Source organism: Cicer arietinum, chromosome 1 (genome assembly GCF_000331145.2).
Source record: "Cicer arietinum cultivar CDC Frontier isolate Library 1 chromosome 1, Cicar.CDCFrontier_v2.0, whole genome shotgun sequence".
Taxonomy (NCBI): Eukaryota; Viridiplantae; Streptophyta; class Magnoliopsida; order Fabales; family Fabaceae; genus Cicer; species Cicer arietinum.
The window spans coordinates 17,680,280-17,693,299 of record NC_021160.2 but is presented as its reverse complement, the minus strand read 5'-3'; the positions used below and the strand labels follow the sequence as shown (position 1 = coordinate 17,693,299).

At 34.6% G+C, this 13,020-nt stretch overlaps 2 protein-coding genes across 13 annotated transcripts in view; one reads left to right on the top strand and one right to left on the bottom strand.

Moving 5' to 3' along the window:
- Positions 1-5,730, bottom strand: part of LOC101507755 (sterol 3-beta-glucosyltransferase UGT80A2) — a 15,463-nt gene extending 9,733 nt beyond the window's left edge. For all 12 annotated transcript variants that reach the window (XR_001144554.3, XR_001144552.3, XR_001144553.3 and 9 more), the window contains exons 1-9: positions 5,574-5,730; positions 5,153-5,224; positions 4,772-4,865; positions 4,536-4,678; positions 4,137-4,207; positions 2,906-2,987; positions 2,643-2,744; positions 2,437-2,492; positions 1,766-1,800 (exon numbers count right to left, since the gene is read on the bottom strand). Coding sequence is in view for 5 of the 12 variants with exons in the window: in XM_004488079.4 (XP_004488136.1) it covers positions 1,766-1,800; positions 2,437-2,492; positions 2,643-2,744; positions 2,906-2,987; positions 4,137-4,207; positions 4,536-4,678; positions 4,772-4,865; positions 5,153-5,224; positions 5,574-5,642 (724 nt within the window). In the remaining 7 variants the exon portion in view is untranslated. The remainder of the gene's footprint in view (positions 1-1,765; positions 1,801-2,436; positions 2,493-2,642; positions 2,745-2,905; positions 2,988-4,136; positions 4,208-4,535; positions 4,679-4,771; positions 4,866-5,152; positions 5,225-5,573) is intronic.
- A 2,284-nt stretch (positions 5,731-8,014) lies between these two features.
- On the top strand, positions 8,015-12,610 carry LOC140921086 (uncharacterized). The gene is made up of 5 exons (XM_073370923.1): positions 8,015-9,545; positions 10,713-10,960; positions 11,093-11,300; positions 11,832-12,412; positions 12,515-12,610. The coding sequence occupies exons 1-5, from the start codon at positions 8,015-8,017 to the stop codon at positions 12,608-12,610; spliced, it is 2,664 nt and encodes an 887-aa protein (XP_073227024.1).
- Positions 12,611-13,020: the final 410 nt, after the last annotated feature.

The following is a 13,020-nucleotide window of genomic DNA, read 5'->3' as shown; positions in this document are numbered from 1 at the left end:
TGTCCAACCAAAAGCGTCCTCACCGGAAAAAATTGGGATTTCCAATTTCTGCCAACGATTTTGCCCTTTCTCCCTGATGGATTCACGATCTCCGATCTCACTGCCTCCATCACCATGATCGTCATCAGATCGCACTCCTAATTTGCTTGCGATTGCAGCAAGCAATTCTTCGGTTTTCTTCGTCCTCGCTTCATTTAGGTCAAGCCTCGTGCGTATTTTTTCTCTCTCTAAATTCCAATCATCCGAAGAACGAGCCATGTTTCTCGTCAAAACCATACGCAATCGCAGCGGAAACAACCGATCACAGGACACCAGAATCGGTGTCTCTGATACCAGTGTTACAACTGGTAACTCAGAGAAGAGGAATTAGGGATAGAATAGAAGAATGCTATTCAGAATCAAGGTGATTCTGAATTGAATGTATTATTTCGCAATGAAGAACACGTTACAAGCTTAGAGAAGAAAATTCCTGATTCCCTATGAATCAGTCCAACCAATTCTACTTCTTCCCTAAAACCCCCCTAACTGCTCCTAACAGATTGCTATTTATAGTAATCTGTTTTGGCTCCAATTTCTAATAGAATGACAGCTAAGCTAAAAAGAAAACTAACTAACTAACATTCTTTTTATTCCTTCTCACATATACATTCCCAAACCTATTTTTATTCGTATCAATATTACAGGGGTCATCTTCTATGATAGTTATGATTTTCAATCAATAATACATTATTCTTGTTGTCTTTCAGTTAAACCCCACAACACTAGCTTGTTAGGTGAGAGATGTCCACCTCATATAGTCACTTTTTAGGCCATATCACTATCCAACATGGGACTATAAAAATATGAATAAAAATATCATAAATAACCAATCAATACCATTTGCGTAAGAAAATAATAAAATATGGGGATCTTGTAGCATGCCCATGTCACCCCACCTCTGCCTCTAAAGGGCCAAATGACATCCTAGTTTCATCCAAAACCGTGAGAGCTTATTTCCTTTGACAGTGATAGAACTTTGAACCGTTTAATAATGAGACTACTGAAGCAAGGCCCAAGCCTGCTATTTGGAGAGTGTTTGCCCACAAAGGAAAGAAGAAGAGGAAGGGGAGTGGAAGTTAGTGATGTGGACCATGATTCTAGGAGAGTTTGCTAGGGAATGAGAATATATCATGAGTAGGGAGTGAGGAAGGATCATGGGGAATTATTGTTAGGAGAGATTTCTCTCTGGCAAGGAGCACCTTGCACTGGTCAGGAGTTCTGGAACTTTGGTTTATCCTTTCTCAAGTACTTTCCACCATTGAGGAGCTCTTGAGCCCATCTTTACCATTCAATAATATATAGTTTAACTACCTAGATTTTCGGGATCTATCAATGGTCTGTCCTAACAGATATTCAAGAAAGAGCCAGTGACGGGGATATGATTATGTGGGCTATAAGAAGGTGGAGTTACCTGACTTTACGGAATTAGATATCGTTGGATGGGTTGGCAGAGCCGAGAGGTTCTTTGCAGAGCAAGAATTTCATCCATATGACAAGCTGCAACGGCCTTTCATGAGTATGGAGGATGAAGAAACAATGCAATGGCCAAAATATTGTATTTGTATAATTGTTCTAAGCCTTTTCGACCATATATGTACATTTACTTGAATCTATTCAACCTCTGTACAGTGAATCTAAGCTACTTGGAAAGTGGAACATTAAATCTATTATATTTAAAACAATGGAATATAGTAAAATAATTTTTATCAAAGACAAATGAGCATACCCGGACATTCCACGACTTCTTTACTAAAGCCATACCTGTTGAACAGTGCATAGTCAGCTATAAAAGTAGACCTAATATTCCTTATCACTTCAAAAGACCATGTAAATTTATGTGATCAGGCAATTATATAAATCAAAATTAAATATAAAATCCTATAATTAAGTTGCATCAAAAGGAAATAATTGTTTATTCGGAATTTTAATGTGTATGATCCACTGTTGTCAATCATGAATTGTAAAAAAAACCGGTTTGTTCAAACTCTTGTTATGCTACAATACTATAGCGGCCCCTATAGCTACTAGTTAACAACACTATGTACAACATAGCGAATCGCGGAAATAGTAATTTGTTCATATTCCACTATGCTATAGTACTATAGTGTATCTATAGCCGCTATTTGACAGCACTGATAGGACCAAAACAGAAAAAATCCTCAATGGCAATTTAATTGGTTATAAAAAAAACTTATACAAATCACCATAAAATACATCATTTCAAAACTCCAAACAATTTAGATGTAGCTGGATAGTTGATATACAAATAAGACATAAAATATTCCGGCAACAACACCAAAAAAATATCAATATGAAGCTGTTTTGTAAGTACTGAGACAGACTTCATTGAAACTAATTTCCTACAAAACAATTTAGCATTCAAATATCTTGACTTACATCACAAGAGGAGATTGTGGCCTATCATACCAAGTAGGAATGCCTGTAACTGGATCCTAAAATCAATAAAATAACAACAAAAGATGGCCTGTCTAAGTTCAATCGGATAAGGTGGCACAAACATTGTTTGAATTTTGAAGCACAAACAAGTTGCCATAAATAAAGTTTATTAGACGTAGTGAAGAAAAATAATAGGAAACACTAACAGTAAATGGACATGGACTCAGATGTAAGTTGTCATTTCTCCATGATCCCCAATTTTCTGTGAAAAGAGGCCACATCCAATGAGTCACATCCTTCCAGCAAACCTGTTGGGAAACAAGATGGTTGGGAAAAAATTTGTCTTTATTTTACACAACGGTTTCTCTTTTATAAACGGAAAGCACATGTAGAAGAAGGAAAATAAACAGAATCACTTGTAGCATCTTTCCAAACAAAAAACATTAGAACATAGTAACTGAAGAAATACCTTACCAGAAGGAGCTTCAGTAAGATATCTATACAGAAGAGGAAGTTCTCTTTGGAATTGTCTTTCAAATGATGCAGGTGCACTACACAGTAAATGAAAGATTAAAAAAGATCAAAATGTGTTATAAAAGTAGGTTCAAAATCTAAATTCCTTCATTTACTGGATGCATATCGTATATTCAAACATCTTTAGTGCATATGAAAACTGAAAAAGTGCTGCATTTCTGAGGCAAAAATTGAAGGACATTTAAATCAGCTAACCTGCTGACTATTGCAAACAACTTACAGACAACCCTTTTTACTTGAACATTGTGATTCAGTTTTCTTTACACGTGATGGCGACTATGGCGGCTATGAGGCCATGGCGGCCAAAAATAGCAGATTTTGGCCTCTCCGCTATCGACAACACTGCTCGTCCAGTCTTAATTATACTTTCACACTTAAAAAAATAGTCGCTAAGTGCATTTAGTTTTCATAATTTCATGTAGAAAAGAAATACAATAATTAACTTACTCCTAACAATTATGGACATCTCCCACAATATTAAGGAATTAGTGCAAGGATATTTTTGGAACAATGTCATTAAATATTGATAGATTAATTGACTTTTGCTTATATTTGAAGGCAACAAATACATGTATTTTTTTTTTTTGTGCTTATAATTGAGACTGGAGGGAGTAGTTAACAGTTCATGAGTGAAACAAATAAAATATTCAAGAACTCTTGGCCAACCAATAGCTATGGGCTACATTTTGTAATTTTCAAAGTTTTCATGTTTTATAATTAAGGAAAACTAAGGCCTTGGTTACTTTGTGAAACGTTGTGTTTTCATTCTCTAAAATGTGTGTTCATTTACATTGATGAGAGACTCTTGAAGTGAACTATTGTCTTGAAAAGAAGACGAAATGTTAGTTAATGAAGATGCATTTCCGAAAATAATGAAATCAATTTTTTGACATTTCATTGTGTCAAGAAATATAGAGAATTGTTCACTTCAAAAGTCTCTTACCTCATTATTAAAATGTGAAGTTAACACAAATTTTAAAAACTGAAATATAGGAAATGTTTTCACAAAGTAAACGAGCCCTAAAATTTCTGAATCTCAAATGTTAGGAGAAACTCGTGTATGGATGCCCTTGCAAGAGCGTCACTTCTCAACACAAAACAAGCATAATTGTATCCAAATTCATTGATAGTTGATAATACAGAAAGGAAATGAACTTCTTAAGTACCTGTATGGAACAACATAAGGTGCAGCTACAATGCAACGGATAGAAAAACATTCTGCAAGACTCCATCCTTCCTGAACAATCATGAATATCTCCTCAATCAAAAGATCATTTAACCAAATAGTGGAATTAGGGATCATATATGTATCATGTATATAATAAGCAAGTGGACAACATACATGCATAGCAGTTTAGAAATTTCATTAGTTCAAAAGAATATTCCACTTAATGTTATGTGATGGAAACATTATTGTACTTTTCTATTAGGATGCAGCTATTGGAACATTTCTATAAATCAATTGCCACTAACAATAACAAGTCCTAGTTTCAAAAAACCCTCATCCACAATGATCTCAAAAACTAGTAAAAAAAATCTCAACTACAATTCTCAATTTCAAGTACCAAAGCAAAAAAATTTATCACGATAAGATCACCATCCAAGCTCAGGCCATCATCAAATATCCTTTCAATTAGAGAATAGCATTCTCGTCTATGATCTCCAGTAATTTTCTTTTTCTGCAATAAAAAGGATGACTCTGCTTGCCCTGATAAAATAAAAGACCTATTAGAATTATAGACTTTCCTCTTATAATAATAGCTCTCCAAATTTTGAGTGAAACCAAGTAGACAGCTCAAACCTTCAATATCATTATTCTGATCAGCAGAAAGAACCGGGGGTGATGAAACTGCGCAATATTCAACATGTTTTTCACTCAAGTGAGGACTTAAGCTCTGGAAGGAAATATTTTGTTCAAGTACAAGAATATCAGCTTTTTAGCAGTAAGAAAAGAAAATACAAAGAAGTAGAACATCTTAATTTTAACACAGTTGTTGTAAGAATAAAAAGCTATTTCTTTGTATCTCTTGAAATTTTATGGATAACTTTTAAATAACGAAATTTAAACAAATTGCTATTGTTTTGTAATATAATGCAAAATAATGAAGGAGTATCCTACATCAATAGTGACTAGAAAAATAATGCTCTAATTGACGCGATGTAAAATGCTTATCACGCAAACCTTGTGTGCTGAATGAGTTATTAGAATCACGTTGTATTGTTTCTGGTCACAAGCAAAAGCTGCTGCAATGGCCTTCAATTAACAAAACTATTGTAAAATCAGAATTGAAATCAAAGACAAGAACAATAAACGATCTTACACCACATTAATGTATATAGTCTTATAACATAACTGTTTCTGTATTCATTGACAAAAATTATGAATAGGTATTTTTTGCATGTAATTCGTTCGAGAAGACTCCATAATAAGTAAAAAAGAAAAAAGAGATTTAGGAGTACAAAATTAAGTTTCAATAGTTTTGGTAGTGATATGACCCTGTATGGTGTGCTTTTAACGGAACAAAAGGGCTAAATTTGTAAGCCTAGATCGTTGACGGAAATGAAAAAACTAAGAGAGAAGAAGAAGAAGAAGGAGTAGTTACAGCAAGAGGGTAAACATCGCCTTTAGTACCGAAGGCCATGAATACTGCTTTCGGTTTCCTTCTCTCCATTTTCCGAACTGAACTGTTTCTGTTTAATTCCCAAATCAATTTGAAAACTTTTCTTCGTATATATATTTTTTTATATAAATAAATAAATGAAATTTAGGATGAAGTGATTGTGTTGTGTGCGAGCTTCCGAAGATTTTCCTCATTACCAATTATTTAGAATATGAGAATAAATTTATATATTTTAATAAAAATAGAGATAATCATTATAAGACATTAAAATGTTATTATTGAATATAGTTTATAATTTTTGTTTAATGAATTATTAAAAATAAAAATTCAACTTCAATAATCAAAAGTTCATGATTCCCTAATACATCAATTCACATAATTGAAACAAAAACTAATTCAAAACAAGTTCGCTAAGACTATCCTGTAGTGCTGGAATTAATTATCAACCACTTTTATCTGCTATAATATAAGAAAATAAGGGATGAGATGATAATCTCATTGAGTTCTAAAAAGTGGAGGAGTAGTTTAAAAATTTTATTTTCACATATGCATATAAATCATGAAATAATAAACGATTTATGTTAAACATTAACTTTAACTTTTCATAACATATGTCAATTAATACTCCCTTCTTTTACTTAAAAATTTAGAAAAGTGCATGTCATCTTTCTTTTTAAATTATGGAAAAGTTTCTCAATTATCTTTGACGTTGTTCACCAAGATAACTGAGACATCTTGGTAAAGTTGGTCTGACCATGACCTCAATCAGTGTCCCTATTGTTCTTCTTTTACTAATTGTTTCATGCCTGCAACAATCCTCAAATGTCCCACCGTGTACTTGAACAATAGATATTATGACTTGATGAATGCAATCCATTTGCAATGTTATGTATGCAATGCACCATTCACCCACACAATTGTTTCATAAACTCAATAATACATTACAATCAGATGATACCATAATTCTAAATCAATTCTAAAAACTTTAGCTAGTTGTTTGTTTAAATTGTGAATCTACGTTTTAAATTCCAGATTCAAATTAGGAAGCTTGGACCAGAGGCAATTTCGACTAGAGGATTAGAGGAAGCATGATCAGAAGCAGGTTATTAATCAGATGTAGATTCTGATCAGAGGCAGTGTAATCATAAGAACTTGGATCAAAAGCAGCATGTTCATAAACAAATTTTGACTAGAGGGGGTGTGATCAGAGGCAAAATTGCCCATAAACAAAAAGAGAATTAGAGGCAAAACTATCTGGAAGCAGAAAAGAGAAATCAGAAGCAAAACAAAAGAATAATTAGAGGCAGAACGACATACGATGAAATTTGGAAACCCATTAACCCAATATTTCACCTATCACAATTTACTCTATTTCTTAAATTCTTAACACATCATGAACAACACATATGCATAATGCATGATTTCAGAGGCAATTGAATGCAATTTCACAAAATATTTCTTACATGCTAAAATTCATAGTTCTCTCACTCACAAGTTTTAAGAAAACCCATAACTAAACCCAAAATAATCAGTTTAATCATACAAATAAAAATAGACTTCGAACTCATAACCCATATGCGAATGTGAAAGTAGTTCTAAAGAAAAACTCACAATTTTAAGAATTATCCTTTGTTTTCGAGTTGGTTTGGGGAGATATGTGAATTAACAGTCCTTACTTTTCCTCAATCTATGTTCCAGTTCTTGTTCTTTCTTTCTTCGTGGTACCGTTCTTGGTTAATTCTTGAAGATTGGGAGGGTGAAATCATGGATACAATGGGTCGGGACAAGTTTGAGGAGCTTTAGTAAGCCATTGTTTTTTGGAGATTTTGAAAAAAGGAAAAATAGAAGGTTGGTGGTGAACAATGATTGGTGTTGGTGTTCTTTATAGTGAGTTCAACTATGGGAATGGAAGAATGAGAGTGAAAATTAAAAATGAAAATTTTTATTAAAAAATTGTGTATTTAATATTTTAAAAATGATGTTTTGTTGTACAAAAAGGGGGCCAAAGCCCAAAGAAATGAAAAAAAATACTAAAAAAACTAGGCCAACACTTTTGGGCATGCAAAGCTTCAAAAATATCATCAAATAAGTCTATGTAGTTCACTAAAAGGTGTCTCTGAAAAATAGTTGTTGAAGAATCGAGAGAAATTAGATTTTATTCTCTTTTATTTTATATTATTATGTTTATTTTTATTCTGTCATTATTACTCAGTTTTACTATTGTAATTTCTTTTCCTATATAAACAGCTTAGGGCTGTAATAATAAAATATGAAAGTATTTTGTCTTTTACTTTCTTCATGGTATCAAGAGCTCTGGTTAGGGTTCTGTAAACATTTCCACAACCATTAGGGTTTGGCGCTCTAACCAACTGAGCTACCACAACCATTAGGGTTTGGCGCTCTAACCAACTGAGCTAAACCTAATGGCACACAATACCCCATGGAAGGTAGCCCTTATGGGTAGCGGCGACAACGACGATGGTTTGGCAAAAAAAAAATCAGACATAGTCAACAACCCTGACAATTTAGACAGCGCCATAAGTGGCAGTGGCAGCGGCCTAAGCAGCCAGAATGGTTCTTCCAATTTTTTTGGCCATGAGGGAACTTCTAATGCCCTCAAGGTTGAAATCCAGAAACTAAATGGAAAAAATTATGTCGAATGGTCCCAAACCGCAAGATTGATTTTAGACGATAAGGGAATATATGGTTTTCTAACAGGAGAGGTCCAAATGTCTGCCACAACTGATCCAAAATACAGGTTTTGGAAATCTGAGAACTCTGTTATTATTGATTGGTTGCTTAGTAATATGGAATCAACAATCAAAAAACCTTTTATGTTTTTTCCTACTGCCAAGGAAGTTTGGGAGGCTGTCAAAGAAACATATTCTGATATTCAGAATTCTTCTCAAATTTTCGATCTCAAATCACGATTGTGGCATACCAGACAAGGAGATAGAGATGTCACTACCTATTACAATGAGTTGATGACACTATGGCAAGAATTGGATCTCTGCTATGATGATAATTGGAAGTGTTGTGAGGACAGTGTTCTGTTTCTTAAGAGACATGAGAACGACCGTGTATTCATGTTCTTGGTTGGGCTTAATAAGCGGCTTGATGAAGTCCGAGGCAGAATATTGGGAAAGATCCCATTGTCATCACTTCGGGAAGCATTCTCAGAAGTTAGAAGAGAAGAGGCGAGACAAGGTGTTATGATGGGTAAGTCACCTTATGTTGGTGAGGTTGAAAGCTCTGCCCTAATCACAAAAAATGAAGACAGGAAGAGCGCTGGCAAGAAACCATGGTGCAAACATTGCAAACGTCAATGGCACACACGTGATACATGTTGGAAGCTCCATGGAAAACCTCTAAATTGGAAGAAAAAAGAAAGAAACGAAGGTCATGCGCTCCAAGCTGGTACATCTAATCAAGAGAAGCAGTCTCCTTCAAGCCCATCTCCTTTCACCAAGGAACAGTTAGATCAATTGTACAAACTTCTTGAGTCTCAAACTTCTTCTTGCTCTATAGCTCAGAGAGGTAATTTTCCAAATACTGCTCTACTTAGTGTCACTCCCAGCCATACTTGGATTATTGATTCTGGTGCTACTGATCATATGACTGGGGAGTCGAGTCTATTTTCTTCTTATAGCCCTTGTGCAGGTAACCACAAAATTAAAATTGCAGATGGCTCTCTTTCAGCCATTGCAGGGAAAGGTTCTGTTATTCTGTCACCTAAGTTAACCTTAAAAGATGTCTTACATGTTCCTAATTTATCATGTAATCTATTATCCATTACTAAATTAACAAAGGATATAAATTGTCAAGCTAACTTCTTTCATTCTCATTGCACTTTTAAGGATTTGAGCACGGGGAAGATGATTGGCAATGCTAAGGAGAGTGGAGGACTCTATTATCTTGACAATGGACTCGACTTCAAAGACCAACAAAAAACAAGTACCTGCTTTGAATCTATTTTTGTTTCTTCTAATAATGATGATATTATGTTATGGCATTTACGGTTAGGACATCCTAGTTTTCCGTATTTGAAACATTTGTTTCCTAAATTATTTTCTAAGAAGGATCCATCTTTATTTCATTGTGAAACTTGTGAATTTGCTAAACATCACCGTTCTTCTTTTTCTGCACAACCATATAAACAATCAAAACCGTTTGCAGTTATTCATAGTGATGTTTGGGGTCCTAATAGAATAAACACATTTTCTAATAAAAAATGGTTTATAACTTTTATTGATGATCATACTAGAATTTGTTGGGTTTATTTATTGAAAGAAAAATCGGAAGTTGGACAGGTTGTCAAAAATTTCTTTAAAATGGTGCACACTCAATACCAAACAAATATTCAAGTCTTCAGAAGTGACAATGGTAAAGAATATTTTAATATACTTTTGTCCGATTTTTTTCTTGCAAATGGGGTTGTTCATCAAAGTTCTTGTGTTAATACACCCCAACAAAATGGAATTGCAGAGAGAAAGAATAGGCATCTCCTTGAGGTTGCTAGAGCTTTACTATTTGCAAATAAGGTTCCAAAATATTTGTGGGGTGAAGCTGTTTTAACTGCATCATATTTAATCAATCGAATGCCATCTAAAGTTTTAGATTTTCATACACCTCTTGATGTTTTTCGAAATTATTTTCCATTGACTAGTGTCTCTGCTGATTTGCCACTAAAAGTTTTTGGTTGCACTGCTTTTGTTCATGAACATAAACACCTTGACAAACTCGATCCACGAGCAATAAAATGTGTGTTTACCGGTTACTCTCCAACTCAGAAGGGGTATCGGTGTTTTGAACCAAAATCAAAAAGAATTTTTGTAACCATGGATGTTACTTTTGTTGAAAATCAACCATTTTTTAGTGACATTCATCTTCAGGGGGGAAATTTTAAGGAAGATTCATCTTTTACTTTTGAAAACATCATTACTTTAAGTGATATAGTGTTGTCACAAAATTCTGAGACTTATATTGATGCACCAAAAGAAAATGCCCAAGAATCCATATTGAAACTCAATCCACTTATGAATGAGGTTTCGACAGATTCAGTGGCGACAATTTCAAATGAAAATCACAATGATCAAATTCTTGATCTCAATAATAATAAAGGACCACCTGAAATGCCACAACATAATGACTCAGATAAAGAGACACAAAGCAGGTTTACTACAATTGACCCTACTTGGAAGGGAAATGTCTTTGAAAGAAGAAACCATAAACAGAGAAATGAAGGACCCATTCTCCGACCCTTCCAAGATTCTGAACCAATAGATAATCCAACACATCATCTTGATACAGGTAAGTCTTCTTCTATTCTTAAGAGTCATGTCGAGTATCCTGATTTAGACCTTCCTATTGCAATTAGAAAACCTATTAGATCATGCACTAAATATCCTTTGTCTAATTATGTGTCATACTCAAAATTGTCTTCTTCATTTGCTGCATTTACCTCTAAGTTGTCTACTGTAGAAATTCCAAAAAATATACAGGAGGCTCTAAAAATTCCAAAGTGGAAAGAAGCTGTTCTTGAGGAGATGAGAGCTCTTGAGAAGAATCAAACTTGGAGAGTCATGACATTACCTACAGGAAAGAATACTGTTGGCTGTAAATGGGTATTTACTGTGAAATATAATTCTGATAACACAGTTGAAAGATACAAGGCACGCTTGGTTGCTAAAGGGTTTACTCAGACATATGGCATTGATTACTCAGAGACTTTTGCTCCCGTTGCCAAATTAAACACTATTAGAGTTCTCTTGTCCTTGGCAGTGAATTTAGATTGGTCTCTTAACCAACTTGATGTAAAGAATGCTTTTCTGAATGGTGATTTGGAGGAGGAAGTATACATGGATAGCCCACCTGGCTTTGAAGATAAATTTGGTTCAAATGTGTGCAAACTTCAAAAATCCCTTTATGGTCTCAAGCAATCTCCAAGGGCTTGGTTTGAAAAATTCACTCAGTCGGTCAAAAGGCAAGGATATATGCAGGGACAATCAGACCATACTCTGTTCATGAAGTTCTCTAATGTTGGTAAAATTTCAATTTTAATTGTATATGTAGATGATATTATTCTCACAGGAGATGACATTGTTGAGATGGAAAGATTGAAGAAAAATTTGACTAAAGAATTTGAGATCAAAGATTTAGGCGCGCTTAAATATTTTCTTGGTATGGAAGTTGCTCGCTCAAAGAAGGGAATTGTTGTTTCTCAAAGAAAATACATCCTAGATCTCTTGGAAGAAACTGGGATGAGTGGGTGTAGACCAGCAGATACTCCTATGGAATTAAATGCTAAACTTTGGGAGAAAGGCAGTGTTCCTGTTGAGATTGGAAGATACCAGAGGTTAGTCGGCAAACTTATTTATCTAGCCCACACTAGACCTGACATCGCTTTCTCTGTGAGTGTTGTAAGTCAATTCATGCATTCTCCCTATGAAGAACACTTGGAGGCAGTTTATCGAATCTTAAGGTACTTGAAATCCAATCCTGGAAAGGGTTTGTGCTTCAAGAAAACTAATGACAGAGAAGTCTCTATATTTACAGATGCTGATTGGGCAGGATCAATTACTGATAGAAAATCCACCACTGGATATTGTGCCTATGTTTGGGGAAATTTAGTTACTTGGAGAAGTAAGAAACAAGGGGTTGTTGCTCGAAGCAGTGCAGAAGCTGAATTCAGAGCAATGGCTCAAGGAATCTGTGAACTTTTATGGATTCGTAAACTCTTGGAGGAACTGAAAATGAAAGTTGACTCACCCTTAAAACTGTTCTGTGATAGCAAAGCAGCAATAAGTATAGCTCACAACCCTGTACAACATGATAGAACCAAGCATATTGAGATTGACCGCCATTTCATAAAAGAAAAAATTGATGCTGGAGTTATATGTCTGCCATTTGTGACTTCCAATCAGCAAACTGCTGATATCTTGACAAAAAGTTTGGCAAGACCCAATTTTGAGCGACTTATAGCCAAGTTGGGCATGACAGATATCTATGCACCAACTTGAGGGGGGGTGTTGAAGAATCGAGAGAAATTAGATTTTATTCTCTTTTATTTTATATTATTATGTTTATTTTTATTCTGTCATTATTACTCAGTTTTACTATTGTAATTTCTTTTCCTATATAAACAGCTTAGGGCTGTAATAATAAAATATGAAAGTATTTTGTCTTTTACTTTCTTCAATAGTCTCAAGATAATTATGGGTTATGCTTAGATTAGTCAACCAACCCGCACATTCGTTACCTTCTTGCCATATATGGGTAATCTGAACTTGCCACTGAAGATTGAAAATGTGTTGAATTCGACGAAACAAAATTAGGGTTGATCCATTGATATTGCACTTACCCAATACCATATCCACCAAAGCTTTTGAGTCACTTTTCACTATGAGGTGAGTGATACCTTGGCGTTGTG

What these genes read in the sequence shown, in the direction of transcription:
- LOC140921086 (XM_073370923.1), top strand. Translation starts at nt 8,015, where the DNA reads ATGGCACACAATACCCCATGGAAGGTAGCCCTTATGGGTAGCGGCGAC. An exon ending in CTGATTTAGACCTTCCTATT is followed by an intron (nt 10,961 to 11,092) that starts GCAATTAGAAAA and finishes AAAAATATACAG; the next exon opens with GAGGCTCTAAAAATTCCAAA. An exon ending in AGGGTTTACTCAGACATATG is followed by an intron (nt 11,301 to 11,831) that starts GCATTGATTACT and finishes AATACATCCTAG; the next exon opens with ATCTCTTGGAAGAAACTGGG.